This window comes from Talpa occidentalis, unplaced genomic scaffold (genome assembly GCF_014898055.3).
Source record: "Talpa occidentalis isolate TD23 unplaced genomic scaffold, MPIMG_talOcc4v2.1, whole genome shotgun sequence".
Taxonomy (NCBI): Eukaryota; Metazoa; Chordata; class Mammalia; order Eulipotyphla; family Talpidae; genus Talpa; species Talpa occidentalis.
This window is the reverse complement of record NW_026555331.1, coordinates 99,852,391-99,879,526: the sequence shown is the minus strand read 5'-3', so window position 1 is coordinate 99,879,526 and position 27,136 is coordinate 99,852,391. Positions and strand designations below refer to the sequence as shown.

The 27,136-nt window shown below is 38.1% G+C and overlaps 1 protein-coding gene and 1 pseudogene across 1 annotated transcript in view; one reads left to right on the top strand and one right to left on the bottom strand.

Annotated features, from left to right (window-relative positions):
* DNAH11 (dynein axonemal heavy chain 11) overlaps positions 1-27,136 on the bottom strand; it is a 304,261-nt gene that overhangs the window by 38,196 nt on the left and 238,929 nt on the right. Inside the window, 3 exon segments of the mRNA XM_037508957.2 lie at positions 680-844; positions 8,815-9,019; positions 26,258-26,380. Coding sequence (XP_037364854.1) covers positions 680-844; positions 8,815-9,019; positions 26,258-26,380 — 493 coding nt within the window.
* On the top strand, positions 10,626-11,083 carry LOC119257288 (midkine-like; annotated as a pseudogene).

Below are 27,136 nucleotides of genomic sequence, written 5' to 3'. Positions count from 1 at the left end.
AGGCCTGTAAACAAAACTTCAGCTCTAAGTATTTCTCAATAATATGCAACAGACTGGAAGCCAATGGAGAAACTGTAGGATGTCAGCTTGCCAGAGCAGGAAGCTAAGCCTTTTTAGACCATATAAGCCAGTGGGCCCAAATTTCCTTCAAATTTGGTCATCCAGAAAAGATAACAGCAAGACAAGTCTAATTGGAATGACTGGATCTCTCTTTTGTTAGGAGAAGTATAAGTTCAATCACCTCTACCTCCACTCAGGACCCCGCACAATCCAGTTTTTAAGAATAGCTTATTAAATGACCTAAATTCCACAAGTTGGTCCTCTTACAGAAATTACCAAGTTTAATAACCCTTCATGTTGAACACTTCATTCAAAAAGAGCACTGATGACCAGCCACTGCAGCCTGAGTTCAATCCCCGGCCAAGGAGCTGACCCACATGGCGCAGCAGACCTCTTCTGTCTCGCCCGCTGCTCCCCTCAGCAGTGCATTTCAGTCAATCTGCCTGTTCTGCTCCCCACTCTGTCTCTGGTGAATCCTCTCGCCACCCCTGCCCCGCACCTCTGGCCTACACCCCAGTTCTTATATGCATAAATAAATGAATCTTTTTAAAGAAAAAAGACAATCAAAACAAAAAGAGAACTGAAACCTTCCAGGAGGGAGGACTTTGCCTTTGCCTACCTTGCGCTCGACCTCAGCAGCAGTTGCCTTTGTTGTCTCCAGTCTCTCCACCAGCTTGGTGTCATCTAGAAAGCTCCCCTCTGCTGCAGAAAGGCGAAGGAGGAGGTCATCCTCCAGATATTTCAGCTCTATCTTAAAGTCATTTTGGTGCTTTGTCAAAACCAGCTAAGACAAGCCAAGAAAAATGTGAGAAAGTTTGGGTAAATTCATGCTTTTTAAGCAAGTTCCTTAATCACACATTTCATAGACTCAACCTATAAGATACAGTTAATATTAAAACCACACTAATCACAATTAAAAAAATTCTTTATGAAAAAAATCAGAAGATATGTCAACATTTTGATGTCCTAGAATCCAGAATATGAATATCTATCATAATTGTTTTAGATCATGAATCAATTTAAAAAATAATAAAAACTTCCATTTTCTGCTCCAACAGGTAAAAAGTTGAAATCATAATTTCCATCTTCACATTAAGAAAAAAACTAATTAACAACTCTCCTATATCCATCAGTTAACAGAGGTCACTGGGCATAGTGCCACTTTGACAGCTTATCAGGAATATTTAAGCAATAACTGGATAATTGCTGGACGCAGAGCAGAGTAAAAACTTCTGAGGGCTTAGTCTTAGGAAACTCTCCACACTTTTGTAACTTTGACTCTTACAGTGAAACAACAGATTCTTACAGTGAAATGAGAGAAAAACCCATTCCTACTTTGGGCAGCAGAAATGGGGCAGAGACAGCAAATATTTTGAAATATGCCCAGAGGGAAGTTACTATTTAAGATATGTTTAGAAATTTATGAAAGTTCTTTGTTCTCCTCAACAAAAGCCTGCTTTCTGGGAAATATACTACAGCTTTATCTGATCTAAGGGGAAGGGTAATTACACAACTCAGTCTCTTCTAGACTTTCTTTCTCACACAGGTGATAAAATATGAAAAAGATACTCTCCTGAAAGTAAAAGTCAGGTGACTCAGACCTACTGACATTTCATAAGATTATAGAGCGATTCCTGTCCACAATACTTAGTAATGTATCAAATGAGAGAGCTGCAAGATGCACTACTAGAGAAGGTGCTTTTAAGGAAGTCCAAAGACACAGGGGAGACAAAATCAAAGATACTGAAGCCCATGACACCAACAGCCACAGCGGCCATGAAACATAGCTTAACTTCTAGTCATATAAAAATATAAATAACCACACCAAAGCTCTATTTACCTCCATTTCAACGCTCCAATTTATCATGTCTAGCTTTCGGGAAAAAAAAAAAAAAAATACAAAAAAAAAAACCAGTCTGGAGAGACAAAGCAAATCTCAGAAAAAGACTTAGGATTGGCAGAGTTTGCAATAATCGTACTGAGAATTAAGTGCTTAGTATGGCAAAGGGCTCTAATGGTCAAAGAAGATAACATGCAAGACCATATGGGCAATATAGGTAGAGATGGAAACTAAGAAAATATGGGAAATGCTACAAATAATAATAAAAAAATGTAAAAGAAACAAAGAATGCCTGTAATGGGTTTATCAGTAGTTTAGACATAGTTAAAAGAAAAATCAGTGAACTTAAGCTATGTCAATAAAACTAAAATGAAACAAATGAAAGGAGAAAAAGACTAAGAAAAGGAAAAGAATATGCAAGAACTATGAAACAACTACAAAAGGTCTAATATACACACAAAGGAAATACCTAAAAGAGGAGAAAAAGGAGAAATATTCAAGGTAATAATGTCTAAGAATTTTCCAAAATTAATGACATTCACCACAATACAAATCCAAGAAGCTCACGGCAAACTATGCAGAATAAACAACAACAAAAATCTGTAACTAAGCATATCACCTTCACATTGCAGGTATTCAAAGAAAAAGGACAAAACAATCTTGAAAAAAAGTCATGGGGGGGGGACAAGGTGGAAACACCTGATATACAAGGGGAGAAAGGATAAGAGATTACTGGGAAATTCTTTAGAGAAAATATGCAAGCAAGAATAGATTAGAGTAAAATAATTACAAAACTGAAGGGAACAACACCTTTGATTCTGTATCATTCACCAAATTATTTTTCAAAAATGAATGACAAAGACCTATTCTGAAAAACATAAACTGAGGGATTTTGTCACTAGTAGACCTATTCACAGAAAAATTTTTTTAAAAAAGAAATATTTAAAAATTTCTCACAGAGAAGCAAAATGGTATAGGTCAGAAACTCATATCTATAGAAAGACAGGAAGAATGTCAGAGAATGAACAAATGAAGATAAAATATTTTATGTTCTTATTCTTGAGATAACAAATTGTTCAAAATAACAAAAGCAACAAAGTACACTAAATTTTTTTTTTTTTTTTAAGAGTTTTTTTTTTAAGATTTATTTATTTTTATTTATACAAGCACTGGGTACAGTCAGAAGCACGGGAGGGTGAGAGAATTGAGCAGAGCAGGCAGAAGGACCGAAGTACACTGCTGAGGGGAGCAGCGGGCGGCAGGAGAGGTCTGCGCACCATGTGGGACCCTCCTCTGGTGGCTGGGGAGCAGCTGGGGATCGAACCGGCACCGCAGAGGCTGCGGGCAGCTTAGCAACCCAGTGCTCAACCGCTGCGCCACCGGGGAGGCCCCAGTACACTAAATTTTTAAAGTATAATTTATAAGCTAAAAATCATGTAAAATGCTTAATTAAAATCAAAAGGAATAAACAAAACACATAGTAGGATAATCCAACTATATCAATAATCTGTTTGAATCTGTTTGAATATCAATTATCTAAATGCACCAATTAAAATGGATAAAAACACAATAACCAGAAATCTGTTCTCAACAACAAATCCACTTTAAACATAGGCAGATTAAAGGCATACCACACTAACTAATGAGAGACATACCACACTAACATTATTCAAAAGAAAGTTGGAGTACTTGTGTTAATTTTAGACAAACCAGACTTAGAACAAGAAAATTACCAGAAGCAAAAGGGACATTACATATTGATAAAGGATAAATTCTCCAAGAAAACATAACTATTCTTAATGTGTTTGTGCTGAGCAACAGAGTTAAAGCATATGAGATAAAAATTTAAGGTACTGCTAGATGAGCAGACAAATCCACTATTATTGTTGGATAATCCCAAACCCCTGTTTTGACAGATTGATTAATAAATCTAGAAGACAGAAAATCAGTAACAATACAGTTGAATTAAACAGAATCATCAATCAACTGGATCTAATTGATAGCTATATCAATTAGAATATTTCATGCAGTAACAGGAGAATATACTGTTTCTCAAGTTTAAATGATATATTCACAAGATGAACAAAATTCTGGGCCATCAAACACACCCAAAAATATTTTAAAAATATGAATTATACAAAGTTTGTTCTCAGACTATAACAAAGTTAAGTACAAAATCAGTAACAGAAAGATAGCTGAAAAATCCCCAAATACTTGGAGATTAAACAACACATTTCTAAATAACACCTAGGTCAAAGAAGAAATCTCAAGAGAAATAAAAATATTTTGAAATAAGTAAAATTTAAAATACAATTTATTGAAATGTGTGAGATGCAGCAAATGCAGTGCTTAGAGAGACAATTATGTTGAACATACAGATTGGAAAAGAAGAAAGATCTTAAATTATCTAAGCTTTTGCCTTAAGAAACTAGTGAGAGGCCTCCCTGGTTGCTTAGGGGTTAAGTCTCAGTGCTATTGCCACTAGGCTCTGAGTTAATCTCTGGCCAGGGACCTAACCCACATATGGCACAGCAGACCTCCTCTGTCTCCCCTGCAGCACTCCTTAGCAGTGTATTTCAGTAAATCTACCTGTTCTGAGTGGGGACTCTGTCTCTGGTGAATCCTCTCAGCTCTCCTCATGGCCCCCTCCCCAACCTCTGGCCTACATCCCAGTTCTTCTACAAAATAAATAAATCTTAAAAATAAAGAAACAAGTGAATAAAAATCTCAATGGAATTCTTCAAGGAAATGGAACAAATATTGCTGTAAGTCATATGGAATCACAAAGACCCTGAACAGCTGAAGCTCTCCTCCTGACTAAAAAGGATAGAAATGGGGGTATTACACTTAGACTTCAAGCAATACTACAAAGCCAAAACAATTAAAGCAACATGGTACTGGAACAAAAACAAACACAGACCAAAGGAATAGAATTGAAAGCCAAGAAATAAAACCACACATATATGGACAACTAATCTATGACAAAGGAGCAAAGGATTTACACTGGAACAAGTGTAATAAATGGTGTTGGGAAATTGGGCTACCACATGCTAGACTACTATCTCACACCACACAAAAAAATCAACTCAATATAGTTAAAAAAAAAAAAAACCTTGGATTTAAAACCAGACACCAAAAAACACGTAGAAGAAAACACAGATAAAACATTCCATCACATCAACTTCAGAAACAGCTTCGAGGACTTTTCTCCAGCAGCAAGGAAAACAAAGGAAAATAAAAACAGTAGGTACTACATCAAACTAAAAGGCTTCTATATAGCAAAAGAGACAATAAACAAAAAAGACAACCTACTGAGTGAGAGAAAATATCTGAACACCATACAACTGGTAAGGGACTAATATTGAAGATCTGCAAAGAGCTCACACAACTCAACAAAAAAATCAAATAACTCAATCAAAAAATAGGCAGAAGAGCTAAATAGGCACTTCTCCAAAGAAATGCAAATGGCCAACAGGCATATGAAAAATTGTTCACTGTTATCAGTGAAATGCAAATCAGTATCACAATAAGATACCACCTCACACCTGTGAGGATGGCTGATATTAAAAAAAAAAAAACCAAACAGAAACAACAATAACTGATGAGGATGTGGAGAAAGACAAACCCTAATTTTAATTCACTTAAAAATTAAAAAACAAAAACTTTCAGCAAACTATTAATAGAGGGTATTTTCGACTTGGTAAAGAACACCAAAAATGAGATCTCCAGCTAAGATCATACTTAGTGGTGAGAAGCTAGATGCATTGTCTACAATTGGAAACAAGACACAGGTATCCCCTTTGCTAACTTTCATTTAACACTGTATTAGAAGTCCTAACTAATCAGTAAATCAGTGAGGGAGGGAGGGACGGAGAGGGGGTGGGGGGAGAGAGAGAGAGAGAGAAAGAGAGAGAGAGAGAGGGAGAGAGAGAGGGTTATACAGAGAGGGAAGGAAGAAATAAACTGTGGTCAGGCATCACATTATTTTTATAGAAATTCCCAAATTCATGCAACTAATAAGAAATTATAGCAAGGTTGCAAGATACAAGGTTACTGTGCAAAAGTCAGCTGTTTTTCTATATGCCAGCAATGAACAATTGGAAATTTGAAATTTAAAACATGATGCCATCTACACTTGCACCAAAAAATTGAAATGTTAGTTATAAATGTAAGAAGTTATGTCAAAGAGCTATAAGAACTTTGCTGTACTCTGATGAAATAAATTAAAGATCTAAGAAAAAGGAAAGATATTCCATATTTATGGATAGAAAATATAATTTCTTCCCTTCTGGGATTCAACACATTATTAATTGAAATTCTAGTACATTATTTTGAGGATATTGACAAACAGACTCTTGAGTTTATAAGGAAAGGCTTAAGATCCAGAATAGCAACGATACATGGGAGAACAAGTCAGAGGGAAGATACCACCCAACCTCAAGATGTGCTATAAAGCCACACGAATCAAGACAGTATGGTATCAATGAAAGACAGAATCAAAGAAAAATATGATAAATTGATCTTTGACAATTCAATGGAGAAAAGATAATCTTTTCAACAAATGGTGCTGGAAAACAAGATACCCATAAGCAAAAGATGAATCTGGACCCCTATGTCACAGTACACAAACAGTAACTCACCCATAGCTCATGAAAATGCAAAAAGATACAGCAGTGTTGAAAATACTGTTAGCTCTTCAAATGATTAAACATAGAGCTACCATATGATTCAGCAGTCCGGCTCCTAGTACATAGCCAAGAGAAATGAAAGCATATGTCTACCCAACCTGCTTATGGATCTTCATAGCAGTATTACACATCATAGCCCCAAACTGGAAATAACCTGAATGCCCATCAACTGATGAGCAGATAAATAAAATGTGGTATAGCCGTACAGTGGAATATAATTCATATATAAAAAAGAAATGAAGGATGAATACGTCATACAACACAGATGAACCTTGAAGTAAACGAAGGTAGAGACAAAAGAACATTTATTTTATGATTCTATTTGTATGAAATGTCCCAAATTGGCAATTCTATTGCAACAGAAAATAGATTAATGGTTGCCCAGGGATAAGTGGAAAAAACATTGGGTGCATGGTATGTGAATTATCTCAACAAAACTGTTATAAAAATGGGGAAAAACAGAATTTATTAATGAGTGATTTTTCTTGAATGTGTTACTGAAGTAGAGCAACATTTGGAACAACTTATTTTTATATTTAAAAAAGAATGATAACATTAGAGAAACTGAAAATGAATAAGGGTGAAGTTTAAAGGAACAGTATTACATCTTTGCAAACTTTTCTACAAGTTTAAAATAATTCTAAAATAAGATTTTAAAAAACAGCTTCAGATAAAAAAGTATGACAGAATGTTGAAAATTATTGAAGTTCCATAAAGGTCACCTGGGGAGTCAGAACTATTCACTTTCATGTTTGAAAATCTTCATTATCAAAAGGGAAAATAACCAAACTGTTGGGCCTCCCCCGTGGCGCAGTGGTTGAGCGCTGGGTTGCGAAGCTGCCTGTGGCCTCTGTGGCGATGGTTCGATCCCTGGCTGCTCCCCAGCCACCAGAGGAGGGTCCCACATGGCGCGCAGACCTCCCCTGCCGCCCGCCCGCTGCTCCCCTCAGCAGTGTACTTCGGTCCTTCTACCTGCTCTGCTCCCCGCTCTGGCTCTGGTGAATTCTCTCACCCTCCCACGCTTCTGACTGTACCCAGTGCTTGTATAAATAAATAAATAAAATCTTTAAAAAAAAAGAAAGAAAATAACCAAACTGTCAAGCCTTTTGGGAGAAAGAAGATGTAGAATTATGTTACATAACATGACTGTTTTCATATCTGATCACAGTGTGCCAAATACAGACATGTATTTGTCTCTAGTGTACAGACACACTCAGCTGGGCGGTGAGTGCACAAGGTAGCCAGCCTGGGTACTCTAAACCCTGATCTGCGGGTCACTCACTCCTGCCTACTGCAGTGCCACTGCCTGTGGGCACCCCTGCCAGGAGCCCTCAGGGAACCATGCCCATCACAGCCACCTTGATCTCCAGGCTGGCTCTGCCCTGTTAGTTGATGGTACAGTAGCAAATCCAAGTGAAAGCAGGCTCAGAGAGAGTCTGAGCATGCGTGAGAATCACCTGCAGAGCTGAGATAAACACAGATTTCTGGGCACACCTCCAGAATCTTTCATTTGGTGGGAACTGAGCTGTGGTATGAAAATGTTCTTTTAAAGAATTTCCCACTGATAATACTACGATTGTTCAAGAACGAAAAACTGAAAACCACTGATTTATAACAGGAGTGGCAAACTTTTTCCATAAAAGGCCAAATAGTAAATATTTTTGGCTTTTCAGGTCATACAGTGTTTGCTACAACTATTCAACTCTGCCATTACCTTCCCTTTGCAATTTTAAGTTCACTCTGTTTTCCATTAGTATAATGAACTTAATTATTTTCAGTATTTTTTGCTGTATCAATGTACTTAAAGTTGTAAATTTCCCTTTAAATACTAGTTATAAGTCCTCTTAATTTTTCCAGCGTTCTCCATGACTCCTCTTTATTTTTTCACCATGACTATATTATCATCAAACCTACCAGGCCATATACCTGCCTCAACCTCTGTTCTGAGACTGATAAGCCTCTTTACTTCTCCCTCTCACCTGCATCTAACAAGACCTGGAGGCAGCCCATCTACTTCCTGGAGCACAAGCCCAACCACCGTTAAACACCCCTTGAATTAACTTATATGTATAAAAACACGTGTTAATTATTCACAAATATCCTAATTTTTCTCTAGTTGCAAGATTCTGAAGGGCAGGAATCCTATCTTATACTCTGGTGTCTGACACTTTAATTTGTGCAAAGCAAGCACTGACTAAACTTTGGGGGAGGATTTAATAACCTTACCTTAAGTTTCTCCAAATCTGGCCTTTCAATACTGACAACTTCTGCCAGGAGCTGGGCTTCTAGGCCATCTTCTGTAACTGTGAAATTGAGGAGGGTTGTCTGAGCTTGCAATTCTGGCTTATAGTGAGGATTTGCCAATTTTGTGTGAAGGATAAGGCGAAAGTTCTTATTAAATTCACATTCTTTATTTCCAATCTTGACATACCTAACAGAAGCAAAAGCACAGATTCTCATGAGCCATAACTGTAATCAAGTTATCATTCCATTTTTATATTCTGTACTGTAATACCAGGTGATTCAGGACTTTTCAGCTACTCTGTGTTTCTAATGTATAGGAGGGATCAGAATTATCCATTAAACCTCTACCTGATAAAGATTCCTCATTCGTAAAATGATAAATGTACTTTCATAGTACTTTTATAATACTTCTACCACAATTAAATATGATAAATTGTATAAGCAATCTATAACAAGTTAGTTTTCTTTTAATTATAACTTCTTGTGATTAACCTTATATTAAATATTGCTATTCTTTAAGGATGAATATGTGTTCATATACACACACACACATATAGATCTGTGAATACATGCATTAAAATGTACATACACATATCTAAAAGACAGCAAGCATCACTGAACACCTACACCATGCTGGGCCATCAGTCTTTTTTTTTTTTAAAGATTTGTTTGTTTGTTTGTTTATTTATTTATTTATTCAAGCACTGGGTACAGTCAGAAGCACCGGAGGGTGAGAGAATTCACCAGAGCCAGAGAAGGCAGAGAAGGGGAGCAGAGAAGGCAGAAGGACTGAAGCACACTGCTGAGGGGAGCAGTGGGCGGCAGGGGAGGTCTGCGCTCCATGTGGGACCCTCCTCTGGTGGCCGGGGAGCAGCGGGGGATCGAACCGGCCTGAAGAGGCCTCAGGCAGCTTCGCAACCCAGCGCTCAACCGCTGCGCCACCGGGGAGTGGGCCATCAGTCTTGAAGGCACAGACATGCGACCACTAACAAGACATGCATGGTCTCAGCTCTCACAAACATTATTATTATTATTTTTTTATTTTCTTACATCTTTGTTCACTTTTGTACAATACTTGATTTCTCCCCTCAGGTATAGACCCCAAAATTCTCCCACTACCACAGTACCTGGGATTCATCACCATAGTCCCCTGTGTTCTCCCCTCCCCCTTTCCTGCTGTGCGCCTCAGATCTATGGGTTGCCTGTAAGTTTTATCTTATTCCTGATCCCCTATTCGGTTTCCCTAGATTCCCCCTTTAAGTGTCTGCTCTCACAAACATTATTATTTATGCTCTCATAATGGGCATGAGGAGCAAAACATTTTATATACTGATTCATTCATTCTCTTATTCAGTCAGCAGTAAATATGAATTAAGAGCTTACAATGTGATGTACAAATAAAGGTAAAAGATGTGCCCAACTAAAAGATTGCCAGAGGATCTGATGAAACTTTTCTCCAAAAAAGAAATACAAAAGGCCAAAAGCACCTACGAAGATGCTCAACATATAAGTCACTAGAAAAACAGCCGTGGGGCAGCTGTCTGCGCGCTGAGATGACAGGGGTGGGGGTCTGGTCCTGGGCCAGGCATCCCCGCAGTGATGCCTGGGGGCACCCCGGCCGTGGGCAGGGGACCGACCCCTCTAGGCGTGCAGCCGCCACCTTAGGGGCTGACCCTTTGAGCCCGGAAAATAGGGGGGGCGGGCGGCCGTGCATGCGGTCCTTGGTGGGAAGGGGCCGGGCGGGAGTGGGGGGGGGCGGCGGGCGGGGAGTCTGACCCGCGCTCTTCCCCAGGATGCAGCATCGAGGCGCCCTCCTCCTCGCCCTCGCCCTGCTGGCGCTCACCTCTGCTGCGGCCAAAAAGAAAAAGTGAAGAAGGGCGGCCCGGGGCTGAGTGTGTGGAATGGACCTGGGGACCCTGCACCCCCAGCAGCAAGGACTGCGGCGTGGGTTTCCGCGAGTGTACCTGCGGGGCCCAGACTCAGCGCATCCGGTGCCCTGCAACTGGAAGGAGTTTGGAGCCGACTGCAAGTACAAGTTTGAGAGCTGGGGAGCCTGTGATGGGGGCACAGGCACCAAAGCGCGCCAAGGCACCCTGAAGAAGGCGCGGTACAAGCCCAGTTCCAGGAGACCATCCGTGTGACCAAGCCCTGCACCCCCAAAACCAAAGCCAAGGCCAAAGCCAAGAAAGGGAGGGGAAGGACTAGCTCCAGCTGGACGCCTGGAGCCGCGGCCCACCCGTCCCTGGCCTAGGGAAAGCCCACCAGTGCCTTTTGTCTGCTCATGTAGCTTTATCAATCATGCCCTGCTGCTTCCCTCTCACTCCCTGCCCCAGTGCCCAGAGTGGGGAGGGACAAGGGATTCTGGGAAGCTTGGGCCTCCCCTCAAAGGGATTTGATTCCCCGGACCCCCTTTTGCTCATCCCCACAATGATGCCATTACTAAGGAACAAATAAACCAAACTGCGTTTCTTTTTTCCCAATAAAAGCTTTTCTTTTAATATAAAAAAAAGTCACTAGAAAAACACCAATCAAAGCAAGTGAGGTGCCACTTCACACCTACTAGATGGTTATTACAGCAAAAACAGAGACAATAACAAGCGTTGTTGACAAGGATACAGAGAAATGAGAATCCTCACGCACTACTGGTGGAAATGTAAAATGGTGCAACCAGTTTGGAAAACAATCAGTAATTCCTCACAACGTAAATCACAGAGTTATCATTTAACCCAACACATATATATGCAAGTTATATATTAATTATATGATACACAAATTAAAACATGTCCACATAGAATTCTTATTTTTAAAAAAATTTAAAGGTTTATTTTTATGTATTTATGCAAACAAGAACTGGAATGTAGGCCAGAGGGGCAGGGGGTAAGAGGATTCACCAAAGACAGAATGGGGAATAGAACAGGCAGATCTACTGGAATATACTGCTGAGGGGAACAGGGGGCAAGACAGGAGAGATCTGTTGAGCCATATGTGGGTAGCTCCCTGGCTGGGGATCAAACTCAGGCCATCAAGGTATTAGCACTGAGACTTAACCCCTACACCACCAGGGAGGCCCTCCACATAGAATTTTTTTTTTTTTTAAGATTTATATATTTATTTATACAAACACTGGGTACAGTCAGAAACACGGGAGGGTGAGAGAATTCACCAGAGCCAGAGCAGGGAACAGAACAGGCAGACTGACGAAATACACTGCTGAGGGGAGCAGGGGGGGGGGCGGCAGGAGAGGTCTGCATGCCATATGGGACCCTCGCCATTGGCAGGGATCGAACTGGTGCTGCAGAGGCTGTGGGTAGCTTCGCAGCCCAGCGCTCAACCACTGCGCCACCAGGGGAGGCCCCACATGGAATTTTTATACAAATGTTCACAACAGCATCTGTCACAAGAGCCAAAAATAATCCAAATATCTGTAAACTTACAAAGTTAATCAAAAGATGGGATACCTAAACAAAGGATTATTATTCAGCTATAAAAAGCAAAGTGGTACTGATAAAGGCTTCAACATGGATGAACCTTGTAAACACATGCCACGTGAAGCAGTCAGAAAAACACCACATATTGCATGCATGGTTCTATTCACAGGAAACATTCAGAATAGTCAAATCAATAAAAAGTAGATTAGCCTAGGAGTTTCAATTCTAAAACTTTTTGTGGTAATGGCTGCCCATTGCTCTGAATATACTGAAAGCCATTGAACTATTCACTTTAAATGATTAAATTGCAAGGTGTGTGAATTATACCTCAATAGTTAGCCCAAAAAGAGAGAAAAGAACTATGGATCAGAGGTCAAATCACTAACATTTGGGCTTATAACAGTCTATAAGGTAAGTAATCATGCTAACCACAGTTTCTCAGGGTTCATGCTTGACTTTTAGGCATAATGACATGCTTTTTGGGATATTTGATAAAGGACACCTTTCTTAGTTAACCTGCTTCTTTTTGATTGATGACATATATGTATTCAACTATATCTACATTAGGAGCGTTACTGAAATTTTTTCCCATGAGTTTTCCATTTCAAGGGCTTCCAAAATTGATCTCACAAGTAGTTTGGGGAAATCTTTCTTTGTTGACTCAGACTCCAAGATTGGCTTCTAAAGGCAATTTCAAGAATGAAAGTCTTATGTAATTACTGCCTGGAGTTCCCACACATATGAGATACCCAAGTTTATACTCACTTCTTGACAATAATATAACCTATACTTTAACTAAACCTCTGTGCATGTCTTGCAATTTTCTGTTTACTGCTACATCTTGGTTTGAATTCCTTCCTTCCTTATGCAAAGAAATGCCAGGTCAGTCACAACTTTCTGTGGGTTCAGGTTGAATTTTCTTTTCCCCATTTGGTTATGAATTTTCACCAGATTTGAATTTATATTTTATAAACTTCTGTTTTAACCACTAACCTATGTTCCCAGATAAAAACAGAATCTAAACATTTTTATGCTTTAGGAATGTAAATTTAAATGACGAGCATTAAATGAACCAAGGCTAGAATTTCCATTATTGTCTAATGGGACAGCTAACTGTCCCATTGACAGGATTAGGAGCTAAAAAGTACAATTGTGGTTTTGTGTGTGGGATGTGTAGTGTGTGGTGTATGTGTGGCCCTGAGAATCGCAACAAACTTCCAGCAAGATGATTAACATGTTTTTAAAGCTGTAGGTGGGCAGGTGTTAGGAAGGAATCGTCTATAACAGAGGTGGAAGAACTTTTCTGTAAAGGGCCAGAGAGTAAATATCTTACATTTTGAAGGACCACTTATGCCTCTTCCATAGATAGCTGACCCTTGAACTGTGTGGGTCCACTTATATGAGGAATTTTTTCATATCATGAGTTCCTCATTCACGAATTCAATCAACTACAGCTGTCAGTTGGTTGAACCCGAAGATGAAGAACCCACAGATATGGGGTGCTAATACAAGGGGTTTATGCATCAAAATATATTGGCATGGGACTGTCCCAAAAGCAGCTGTGCTGGGATATCAAGGGATAATTGTAGTTAAAGTTTTGAGACGTTAAAAATTATATGTAAATTTTTGACCTTGTGTTGGGTCAACCCCTAAACCTCTGAGTAGTTCAAGTGTTGACTGTATTCTTCATGACTGTTGACAACCCTAATAGAGCATAGTGGATGAGTATTGGGGTGCTGGTGGTGGGCATGGTGTGAAAATACACATTTGTAGAGGTTTAAGCCTATAGCCCTTAGAGCAGATACAATGAAGTAGAAGATGTTACCTCAATAAATATAATTTGAAAAGTAGAAAAATAAAACCATTCTTAGTTCATGAGCTACATCAAGATAGGTTGTTTGTCTAAAGGCCTAAAGCAGCGCTAGAAACCATGTCAGTTAGTGGTATGAGTGTAATCTCCTCTCACAGCAACAGTAGCTAATTCGACTGAACTTCCAACACCTAGTTACAATTTTATCAATCAGTCACTGTATGCATTGTTCTGCACTGTGACTCTCAAGAAAAAACACGAGATTGCAACACTGAGCATGAAGTTCTGACAATTTTGCTTCTTTGCAAATGACAAAAGCTTTTAACTAATATATACTTATTTAACCCAACATCTGCATTAAAGCAACCTCCCTGAGGAGACTCTGGGAGCTCCACATCTTCCCTGCACACCTACATATACCCCGAGGCATTATCATGCCCTGGTTTGAAAAGGAGAAACCCTCCTACCTGGGTGACAAGTCTGAGATTTCTCTGTGAATAGAGAGTTAATCAAGGGAAAAGAGAAGGATGTCTGCCTATAAAACTGCATTTTAAATTTTGCTCTGAAGCATTGTTTTTATAGGTTTAGATTTCTTAGGGATAGTAAATTATCCTCAATTGGAGTGTTTATGATCTATGAAAGGCAAAAACTGCATAATGACTCAGCGGGTTTTATCATTGCTGCTAGGTTAACTTTTGGTTAATCTCCTATCTGGGGCAATTAAACAGGCTGCTACTGCTGCTCTCTCCTGATTTGAAGGAGCCAAACATCAAAGGAGTTAAGCAGAGGGGTGGGGAAAGCAATCACTTTGTTGTTTCTGTGAAAGACATGCATCTAGCGGTTGTGACTTCCACAACACAGAAGGAAGCTACAAGCTTCTGAACTAGGAGCAATAGGTTTGAGGAACAACATAAAAGAATTGCAGCTACTTTCTTAAAGCAGCTCTTCAAGCATTTTCCCACGTCATGCCTCCCAGGAAAAGGACAGCCCTGACCCCTGACACACTACACTGCAGAGAGAAACACGCAGGGCAGGAATTTCTGAATCTGGCCGGGGTTGGGGGAGGGGGTGGGAGGGGGGTGGGGGGGGGTGGGAAGGGAGGCGGGGGCGGGGTGGGAAGGGGGTGTAGGGGTTTGCTTACAGAGGGATTTTATTACTTCCTTCCAGGAGTGAGTTCCTTTACATCCTCCTCACTGGCTAAGATTGTTGGTTTGAAGATGAGAGACTGATTATATGAATTCAGATCTGAAACAAAATTCTTCCCATTATAAATGCTTCCATTTAATTGGATAGTACACAGGGTAAGTCAAAAACATTGTTTCACCTAGCAGAGTTATAATTTTAGATAGGCAGGCAGGATGGGCCCCAGAGATCATTCCTATTTATGGACTCAAGAGTTTATGACTTGTCCAAGGTCATATAGCTTAGTGGCAGAGTTGGGACTAGAACCTGGGTCTCTTGACTCCTACTATAAAGTTCATTTCATTGCACCACATTGCAGGTTAATTTGCTGTGCTTGACAGTGACAGCTTGTGACCCCAACTTCTGTCAACCTGTCTGACTGCCTATCACAAGAGGCTACTGACAGTGTACAACTGACTCAGTAACAAACATGGCCACTAGAGAAAATATAAAGACACACATCAGAGAACAGGCCCTTCTGTCTTTGGTTGTAAATTCTGTTCCTTGTTTAGGAGAATAACATCATTATTGAGGAGTCCAGTTCCAAGCAAAAGCTGTAATTTTTGTTGCTATCTTCATAAAATGAATTTCTTAATTCACAAAATCTAAAAAGTCACTCAATTTATGTGAAAGTTGGTTTTCAGGAAAAAGAAAATATATTTGAAGTACGCCAAAATGCTCACTAATTAGCTGTCTTTACACAATCATCTACAAATTAACTATAAAGTCAGTTTCCCATATGTCAGATTTGTATAAAAATCAGATACATTTGAAATTTCAAAAATCATTGGGTGTGTTAAACATTCATTCAAAAGGTGTTCTGGGATAAAATGATTCCTAATATCAAGTCACCGAAGGTCATTAATGTTATGCAGGATATACAAATTGCATTAAAAACACCTGGACATGAGTTCTGAGCTAATGTGCACAGCATTGGGGAAATATTTCTCCCATTATCAGATTCTCCAGAAAAACCAATGGGTTGAGAGAGGGAACATTACCTCAGTATTACCAAGATGAGAATGTAAAGTTGGAGATGAGAATTTGAAGTCGAAGACTGCAGTCTGGAGATACGGGTCTGGAAACTAAACTTTACTTTTGTTGGAGCTGCTCTTGAGATTTAATGTAGTGAGTGTTGAAAATGCCATTAGTCCTGGATCATAAAAACATAAATAAACTTCTCTAGTGATCAGATACTCTGAGCACCTGAATAAACACCATCATTTTTTATTGTCATCTAACACCAAACTTGGAAAAGTATATTCAATTTAAAAAAAGGAAACTGGCAGCCTGGAGTCTTTACTAAGACTGGCCACAGTAAGACCTTCATTTAAAAGACTTGCAAAATCTTTGCTGTCTGAAGAGATATTTCCTAAGCTAATGTTACATACCGAAGGTTCTTTAAGAGGGACAATTCAGGGGGACAACAATTTCATTGAATATGAGGAATTCCACTCTCTAGACCACAACAGAGCCATTTTGTCTATGTAAAGAGATAGCAGGTGAATTCTGAGATAAGTAACGGATACAGTCCCACTAGTGGGGAGAGGGAAAATCCACACTTAGTAGAAGGGGAAAAAAAAAACAACAACTTTTCAATGGACATCTAAAAGCCTTACTGCATGTCCTGCTGTTTAAAATTAAAAGCTTCTAGATTAGACTTGTGAGCTCCAACAGCTCCAGACAGCAGCACAGCCTAAGGATGAGGTGTAGCCCCTGGCAGAGCGGAGGTGTTACTTAGCAACCTCGGCAGGAAGGTCTGTGTGAGCTGGTCAAACCCTGTTCCTGAAGAAAGGTTTTGGCTGAAAGCTGCACAGCTGGCAAAATATTCAAGGAAAGGAAGGAAAGTTCTGAATAGAAATGAGTTAATTGTCTTGCTGCTTTATACAGTTAATATAACCAACACGTCCTTCTAAGATAAAAGCAAACTTCAATTAGAATAATAAAAGAGAAGATTAATGTTGCAGGAGTCCAGGTACCAATGAATAGAAAAAGGCAGGCAGCAAAAAGAAAAGTCATAGCATATTACTTCCCTTTTGATACATATAAAACATGTATATTATATATACACATATTTCAATACAACCATATTTAGATATTGTCATATGCCATGAAAAATATATTCTGGTTCCATTGATATCTGCTTTCCTTTTTTAGAAAATAACATTTTTTGAAAAAAAAAAAAACATAGAATGGTTTCTCATCTGTGGCCCTGTTTGGTATTTACTTTTATAAAAAGTCACCAAGTATCAGCAAGATGACTGTATATATATATAAATGCACTGTCTGTAGAAGCTGAATGTATACTCGGAGACCTTGATTGTATTTAGGAACAGAAAGATTGCTGGTCTTTTCTGAATTTAAGATTCACTTTCAACTTAGAAATTTAGAAACTAGAAAGCTGAATTCTATTGCAGTGGGCAAAATGTAATTTGAAAAAAAATCTTACCTATAAGACATAATGGGAGAACTTGCTAAATTCAAAGTTTATCTAAAAACAATAAGCTTCTAGCTTGTAGAGGCAGGAAGGGACAGGAGCAGGTTCTCTATGACCTGAGCAGAAGGGGTAAGGAGGGAGTCCTAGAGCCCTCAGTGGCTTTTTCAGGGATTTTATTGTTTACCAGGTATGAGGTAGGCAGGAGTGCTGGGGAGGGGCACCCAGCCCCCCACAAGTCTTCAATCTTTCTGGGCTCTCTGGCATTCTCTCATGACCTTGTTCTCTCTCCTCTGCTTCTGCTGTTCCTTTTACTCTGCTCTGCTGTTGTGCTGGCGTCCCCGTGACGCCGCCCTGATAAGCCCCGTCTTAGCCCAGGTGAATCCACTTACATATGCCCACACCCTCCTCCAGGTGCCCGCCATCAGGCATGCATTCAGGACTGCAGATTCATCATCAGTCCTAATGGCAGGAGGGCAGAGAAGCCTGATACATTTTTTGCCTTACCCTACACAGCTCAAAAGAGCACATTTGATCATAGGTTAATGGAACACGTTGCTATCTCAAATCCACCCAAGATCTCATTCGAACAGATCTATAAACAACTATAATACAATCCTATGACATCAGTTCTAAATGCCACAACATAGTAGTATTTAATAAACTGGAAAACTGCTAGCCAAAACCAAATGCTCTTATTAATAATATCAGCACAACTTTCAGAAAACCACACCAAAATAGTATCTTCCTTATCTTGTATTACTTCTGTAAAAATAGAATTTATATCATAAAGCTAATGTTTCCATTAGTTTCTAGATTCTCTCTAGGGAATTCTACTTAAAGACTATTGTTAGAAGAATAGTTACATGAACAATAAACATGAAATAAAAAGTCTTCAAAATATTTATATACTCAGAAACAGACTGAAAAATAATCTTGCAGTAAGGTTACTTCAGCTAAGATTAAACTTCAAAAATTACTTTATAATACTGGGGGAAATTTGAAAGATTAAAGAGAGAGAATTTTATGAAGATGCTTCACAGATCAGCAACTTCTCTAATATGTAAGCCAGTAAATTTGCTTTGCAAAAAGTACATGTTGATAAATCTTCCCAGAAATGTTTTCTGTCGATTGATACCGTAAGATATATTTTACTCAAAATTAGGATTGTCTGGAGTTTGGTGGATTTAATTATTTGTAATTACCCAGCTGTTGTCAGCCTGTGGCCATTTTATGACAGTGGTATCTACTATGTGGGTCAGGTTCAACTGTATATCTTCTCAAACACAGATTTAATGTGCTATTGACGAAACCATTACTAGAACCAAATTAAAGTCTGGGCTGATGTATTGGTCCACAGGGAGCTGTCAGACATGAAAGGAGTAATTAGTATTCATTACTTCATACTCCACAACATTCCAATTATTAATGAACTTCAACTTTTGGACGATGCTGTATCTATCACAAGCATCTTCTCAGACACTCATTATTAGGAAGAATAAACTAATATTGGTTTTAAAAAAGGCCCCAAAATAAACATTGGTAAAATAAATAAAAACACTATTAATAGCCACCAACTTTCTGAGGGAACGTACATATTCAGGTGTATGTGTTATTCTACCAACACTGAAGATCATGATAGCGTATATTTGTAACCCCCACAGGTAATCAGAGAGAGTATCATGGAAATGTAAAGACAGAAGGGATAAAAAAATCATGTAAATTGTTCATTGTTGGAGATCAAAACAGGAGACCTATTAGGTGATTAACAAACATGTGGATTACTTTGCTATGTGATCACAATGAATATAAAATCTTTCTGTTCGTGTTATAACACTACAAATGGGTAACCCTTTGTTAAAACAAAGCCATGTCAACATTTTCTTTTCCATTGCTTTCTTTCAGTTTTTGTTTCCTGCAATGAAAGAAAGATAATTCCTATTTCTACTAATCTATATTTTTTCCATATCCCCTTTCAGTTTGTGTTGGTATGAATATTTTTAAGTTTTTCTCTTTTTAAAAAAGAGGTACATGAAGGAACAAGAAAGTGTTTGCTTTATTTAAACAAACTTCTTGTCAGGTAAAAGAAAAAGTGCCATCATTAAAATATCAAACTTTATTCCAACATACCTTTAAAGCTTTCATAAATAAAACCACACCCAAAGTTTAGTGTCTCCTCAACGTTTTCCACTCTAAAATAGGAGGTGAGAATAGTCTTAATAGGAAGAGGTGGCTCATCTTCTGTATCATAAAAAACAGCTAAAAGTAAAGTACCTAGTTCAGTTTTCTGAAAAACTTCACAACTTTGATTCATTATGGTTAGCAAGTAAATTTGAAGAAGAACTCTGGAAAACAATTTGGCACATGCTCTATAACCCAAGTGTTCTATTCCAAAAAATAAACTCTGAAGGGCCTCTTGCTGTGTGCACCTGTAGATGTGCATGTGAATGCTCAGTACATTGATATTCATAGCAGCATGGCTTGTAATAGCAAAAATTCTGAAAATAACCAAAATGTCCCTCAATAAGGACATGAAATAGAGGAACTGCCATGCCACAGAATATTATAATTATGAAGATCAAAGAATGAGAGCTAAAAACAAGAATATGGGTAAGTCTTAGATACAAAATTGAGTTAAAAAAATCAAGTAACTTTAAATTATATACACTGTGATGGCCTTTTAATTAAGCCCCAAATCAGACATAACAAAGTATTTTGTTTAAAAAAACACATTATGTGATAAAACTGTTTTCAAAAAATAATGAAGTAGTAACAAAATTCAGGGAATTGATCACCTTGGGAAATAAGAGGAGCATTGGTATTCTTTCAGAAATGATAGATAAATTGATATATAGGTAGATATAAATCTAATTCATTATTATGCTTTATAGCTTTTATATGTAATGTATTTCACATGTATCAGTAGTAAAATTTTAATAACCAAAACCCTCTATTCCTCCTAGAAGGCAATTTAATATATCACAAGATATGACTGATTTCTTTCCTTCCCAGCCCCTTTTCATCAATACCCTTTCTGGCTCCACTTGTGGTTTATTGCAACTTCCCATATCTAAAAGACAACATCTTACTTCAAGAACTCTGGCTTAGCATCTGCTTCATGTTCCAACCAACTATATACCACCACATACCACTGCCTAATGATTCAAAAGAAATAATATTTAATGAGTACTTGTATGTCCTATATTCCTTATTTGTAGTTTATTCTACTCCAGGTAAGAAAACATTAACATTGAAAAACCAGCTAACCAATTTAACCCAATTTAACCAGCTAACCAAGTTACCCATCTAGAGGGCAGCATATGCTAAAATTCAAATCAAGGTTCATCTTACTTCCACCCAATGCTAGTTTCTAACAACACACTTAATGCATAGGCTCCACCTCATAAAATGTTTCTTGGAAATACACAGGGAACTAATTCAAGACAGTGGCTTGACCTTTGTATTTACTTTCCTTGCCAAACCCAATGGAAAAGAAGAAAAAGTTACATGTTCCAAGAAATAATAATTCAAAGTCAGGCTGGAAAACAAGAAAGAGTACAATGATGGATATAAAAATATTGAGGAATTTATGGAAGGTTAAGAAACACATCCTTATGACAATGAAGAAAATATAAAATTAAGCAGCAATGAAATAAAAAAAATCTAGTATTTGATGCTTTTATTGGCACTTGTTTATGGTAACTTGTTTCCTTGTATGTTCTGTGATTTTGTTGCCTGTGGACACATACCTTGGAATTATATTATTCACAATCCTCTCAAGTATGGATTATTACAAACAGACCCTCTAAATTATGGATTATTACAAGCAGATTTTTTTCCTGCTAAGTACACTGGGGTATGGTCAAGTCGAGGCACAAGGAAGTTAAGTTATTGGTTTGAAGTTTTTAGAAAATACAATAATAAAATTGTGTTTTAAATTCCTAAGAGAGATGTTTTCTGATTAGGAATTCTGATGGGATATTATTCTATCAATTCCCAGTGTCGAAGTAAAGACAGGAAAGTTTCTTTTCTGCAGTGATAGCTTTTGTTTGATTTTTATCAAATTTATTCTAAAGCAGAAAATGTGGCCCCCTGTGACTCTAGCATTATACAGGAATCTCTCAGCAGACTTCACACCCTGAATAGGCCCAACGTTTGATCCAATCCCTGTATATCCATTGAAACAGAAATCAAAGGCCATCAGATTTTCATAGGAAAAATACCAGCTTTGGTGTTCCTTGTTTTTCAGATTCTATTTTGTGTTATTGTTGTTAAAAAACGATACATGTCTAAAGGTGTTCTTAATATTTCAACTAATATACTTAGTTGTTTCTTAGTAGACACATGTCTAATTTGTCCTAGTGCCTAGCGTATGATTTCTAGCCAAAGAAAACTTTTAATCTAATAATGATATATGAGTTTAAAAAAATTTAAGTGTATTGTAAGGAGACATATATAGGTAAAATGAGGCAGTGACATCATACAGCTCTTACTCAAAAGGCTCCAAATAGCCCAAACAATACTGACAAAAAAAGGGTAAGAGTGGTGGTATCACACTCCCAGACTCTCAAATGACACTACAAAGCTATAGTAAAGAAAGCAAAATGAACAAAAAAAGACATGCAGGCCAGTAAAATTGAAAAGAAAGCCCAGAAACAAACCCACACATCTACCAAGAGTTAGTTTATGGCAAAGGAGCCAACAGAATACATTGGAGAGGGGAGAATCTCTTCCAAAAATACTTTTGGGGAAACTCGACAGCCACATGCAAAAGAATGAAACCAGATCACCACCCTACACATCACACAAAAATTAACTAAAAATGGATTAAAGACATGAAGGTAAGAGTGAGAATGATAAAATACAATGAAAAAAATAGGCAAAGCTCTCCATGATACTGACTTGAGTGATGTCTTTATAGACTTATCTCCAATAGCAAGAGAAACAAAAATATAAACAAATGGGACATCAAACTAAAAAGCTTCTGGACAGTGAAAGAAACCATCACTAAAACAAAGACACCCAACTGAATGGTAGAAAATATTTGCACATCATACATCTAACAAGAAGCTTAAAGAACTTATAATTCAATAAAAATACGTAAAGAACTTATAATTCAACAAAAAGAAAAGATACGTAAAGAACTTATAATTCAACAAAAAGAAAACAACACAAGCACTAAATGGACATAGTAGCTAAACACACACTTCTCTAAAGAAGACATACAGATGGCCAACAGTCATGTGAAAAAATTCTCATCATCACTATCATCAGGGAAATGCTAACCAAAATCACAATGAGATACCATCTTACATTTGTAAAAATGGCCCATATCAAAAAGACCAGAAACCACAGGTGTTGGTAAGGATGTGGAGAAAAAGGCCCCTGTAGAATACAGTAAAGAAGTTTCTACATATATAATAAAAAATATATCCACCATATGATCCATTATCTACCTGGTATCTACTCCCAGGTATCTACCTAAAGAATGCAAAACATGAATTTGAAGGGATAATATGCACTCCTAAGTTCATTGCAGCACTGCTCACAATAGCCAAGTTATAAAAATAATCCAAGTAGCCAAAGACAGATGAGTGATTAGAGAAACATGACATATACACACAATGGAATACTATTCAGCTGAAAAAAGGAAAAAAATGAACGTGTTCCATTTGTGACAATATGGATGGAGCTGGAGGGGATAATGTTAAGTGAAGTAAGTCAGAAGGAGAGAGCCAAATACTGGATGGTTTCACTTACACATGGAAAGTAGAGAAACAAAACAAAGGGTCAGATACAACCAAAGCAATAACAAACCTTGAAATCTGACTGTGGAACTGAGGCTACCAAGGGGATTGGGAAAATAAAGTGTGGAGGTGGCTCAGTGGACCATGGTGGAGGACTATGGCTGCCTGGCTCGTGGGTGTGGTGTGGTGACATGCATCTGGGAAAGCATGATTCCCTGCATATGAATCACAACACTGTTGTAAACCAGTGTTACCTCAAAAAAGAATTTTTTTTAATGCTGAAATTATATGAATTATTATTCTAAGTATACTAATTGGGACTAGATTGTTCTGGCCTGATAATTTGTGATATAGACTTGGTGTTCCATGCAAAATAATTTTTTTCTAAAATATAAGTCTTCCAGGATTCTCACTGATACTTAGCTATATCCTTACTAAGAAAAAATTATGACTCAAATTTATCAATCTTTGGAACTTTCAGAAAATCCAAAATATACATACACATGTATTTATACATTATATATTTATATGCTATACATTCATATATAACGGAGTGTCACCAAATTTCTTAGACCTAAATTATATTATTCAAAGTCCAAGTTAAAGCTAGAGAGTATGTATTTCCCTGACAAGAAATTTTAGGTCTTCATAATAGAGTCAGAACCTTAATAACAAGGATTTCACTTTAGTGACATTCAAGATTTTACACTATATTTTTAACGCATCAGACACAGCTACAATTATATTTATGTTAGAGTTGCAGTTTGTCAAGTGGCTTATTAGATTGTTCTAAATGCATGTCTGGGCAAATTTTGGTTTATTAAACAATTATAACTTGTCAGTCACTGTAAATGCGTTTACTTGGTGAGTTGTAGGATAAATACTATACTAATCAGTTAGAGACTATTTGAAAAATAGAAGTTAGTTTTTCTACCTAAAATTGACAGGAACAATCTAGTGATAAAGAAGGAGACAGATACTTTTGAGGCAGAGAGTGGGTGTCAAAGGAGAAAGGGGTTGGGAAAATTCTAAAATTATATGTCTGTGAAGCACAAGCAACAAAGAGAGAAAGAAATCCAGTGAAATATGTCTAGTGAATGTTGGTTTCTTGAGTGAAGCATAGAGTGGCTTTGGAACACCACAGTCTCCCCTAAGCCCACACAGGCATGGTTAGAAACACAATTGCTGCCTCTGATCTTTTATACACACATAGAAAGCAAGATGATGGCTCCTTGGAATTGGCATCCCTGCCCCTGGGACAATGTCCTGGACAGTATGGTGTTCCAAGGGGAATGGCAGTCATCTGCAACACCATACAGAACTCGCTAGGGGTACTTCCCAGTTGCTGCAAGTCTGCCGCTGCTGGTAGGGAGAATGATTTAGAGTGCAGTAATAAACGTTTAAAAATTTATATGTATATATACACATACACATGCATAGTTGTATGTATGTATGTATTTATTTATTTTTAAATATTTTTTTAAAGATTTATTTATTTATTTATACAAGCACTGGGTACAGTCAGAAGCGCGGGAGGGTGAGAGAATTCACCAGAGCTGGAGCGGGGAACAGAACAGGCAGACTGACGAAATACACTGCTAAGGGGAGCAGTGGGCGGCAGGAGGGGTCTGCGTGCCATGTGGGACCCTCACCCGGTGGGCGGGGATCGAATCGGCGCTGCAGAGGATGCAGGCAGCTTCACAGCCCAGCGCTCAACCACTGCGCCACCAGGAGAGGCCCAGTTGTATGTATTTAAATGTACTAGCACAGTAAACCCATGATTTTGTGAGTGCTATTACATGGAATGAGGCTGAATCAGAAGAAATAGTGGTTTTAGGGGGCTCCCTGGTGGCGCAGGGGTTAAAGACAGAGCTATCAAGCCATCCCCAGCCACAGAAGCATGAGTTCAATCCCTAGCTGGCCAGGGAGGTGACCCACATGCCGCAGCAGACCTCTCCTTGTCTCCCTGCTGCTCCCCTCAGCAGTGTATTTCAGTCAGTCTGCCTGTTCTGTTCCCCATTCTGTCTCTTGAGAATCCTCTTATCCCCCACATCTCTGGCCTGCACCCCAGCTCCTGTATGCATAGATAAATCATTTTTAAAAATAGTGATATTAAAACCGATTTAAAATGGGAAAAAAAAAACCGATTTAAAGATAAATATATTAGGTAAAAGGGGAACAAGTAGTATGCAGTTATGACCAACATACTAATGGTATTTTGCAAAGTAGTAAAGCTAGAAAAACACTGGTATAATAAAGAAGCAAGTAACCTCAGACTTGTGACAATGTATTTTGTGGTCTGTATGTCAGGCGTGGAGTAATAAGAACCTACATCCATCAAAGAAATAGACTGAAAGTCTGGATCACGTTGCAGTTGCTTTGGTCTTGGAATATAGGTGTCATGGAATGGAAACTCAGGACTATCGCAAAGAAGATGCTGAAAGAGTTCCTCCCTGGTGGCGCAAGGAGTTAAGTCTCAGCACTATGGAGCCGTTGGCAGTCACTACAGCATTAATTCTATCCAGCACGAATTACATCTAGCAGGAGCTTGATCCCCTGGCAGGGAGCTAACCCACATGGCACAACAGACCTCTTCTTTCTTGCCTGCTGTTCCGCTCAGCAGTGTATTTCAGTAGCTCTACCTGTTCTGCTCCCCACTCCGTCAGGTGAATTGAATCACCCCTCACACCCCTGGCCTACACCCCAACTCTTGCATGCATAAATAAATCTTTAAAAAAAAAGAAGATGCTAAAACATTATACTGGATTATGAAGCGAAGGGATGAAAACTGAAAACGGAAAGTAAGTAAGTAAGCAATACTTACTTTCCCTTTTTAATTGTGTTCCTGCCAAGCAGTGGATCAAGGACCGGATCGATTGTTTCTTCAAGATTTTCAATTAAGATGATATCTCCAAAGGCTAAAGCAGTTTCAATGGCATTCAAAAACCTGAAAATTCAGTCAGAATTGAGACAATGAAAGTGAGTAAGTATAGGTAAAACATTCATAATTATTTATGATACATCATATTTCCTTTAATGTAGCTATTTTAACTGAAACTTAGGAAATTAAAATTCAACAATTTGAACTAATAAATCTATGTGTATGCTAATTAATTTTGATATTATCATGGCTGAAATAAATGAAATGTACCCAAATATCATGCATGTAAGTTCATTCAATTGGCTATTTTAGATAAAAAATTCAGATTCTATTAAATGTCTTGTGGTTTTATCAAGGTTTCATTTTTTTTAAACCTTTAAGCTCTGTCATATAAAGTGGTATACTGTCATTTTATTTCATGCCTGCTCTGCTCTCCAAAAATACTCTCACCTTCAAAACTAATTTTCTCCAAGAATTCAGATAAGCAAGGCCTACATTTATCTGCACAACTGCAGAAATTCCCTATTTCATCTTATATGTGAAAAGATGATGGAGTCGTCAAAGGAAATATCAGTGAGTCTAAAATTACTCATTCAACATTAATTGTTATGAGGACCCAATGACAGAAATTCTCAGAGTAGACACAGCTCTCAAAAATGAAATGTAAAATTTGATTAAGAAATTAAATTATCTTTGGGCATCCAATATTGGGATTTGCAGTCATGTTAAGATCCTACTGTAGACAAAGCAGACATTTAGGAATAGGATTGTAAACATCACGAAGTCTATAGGTGCAGCTGACAATTCATGTATAAGCAATTC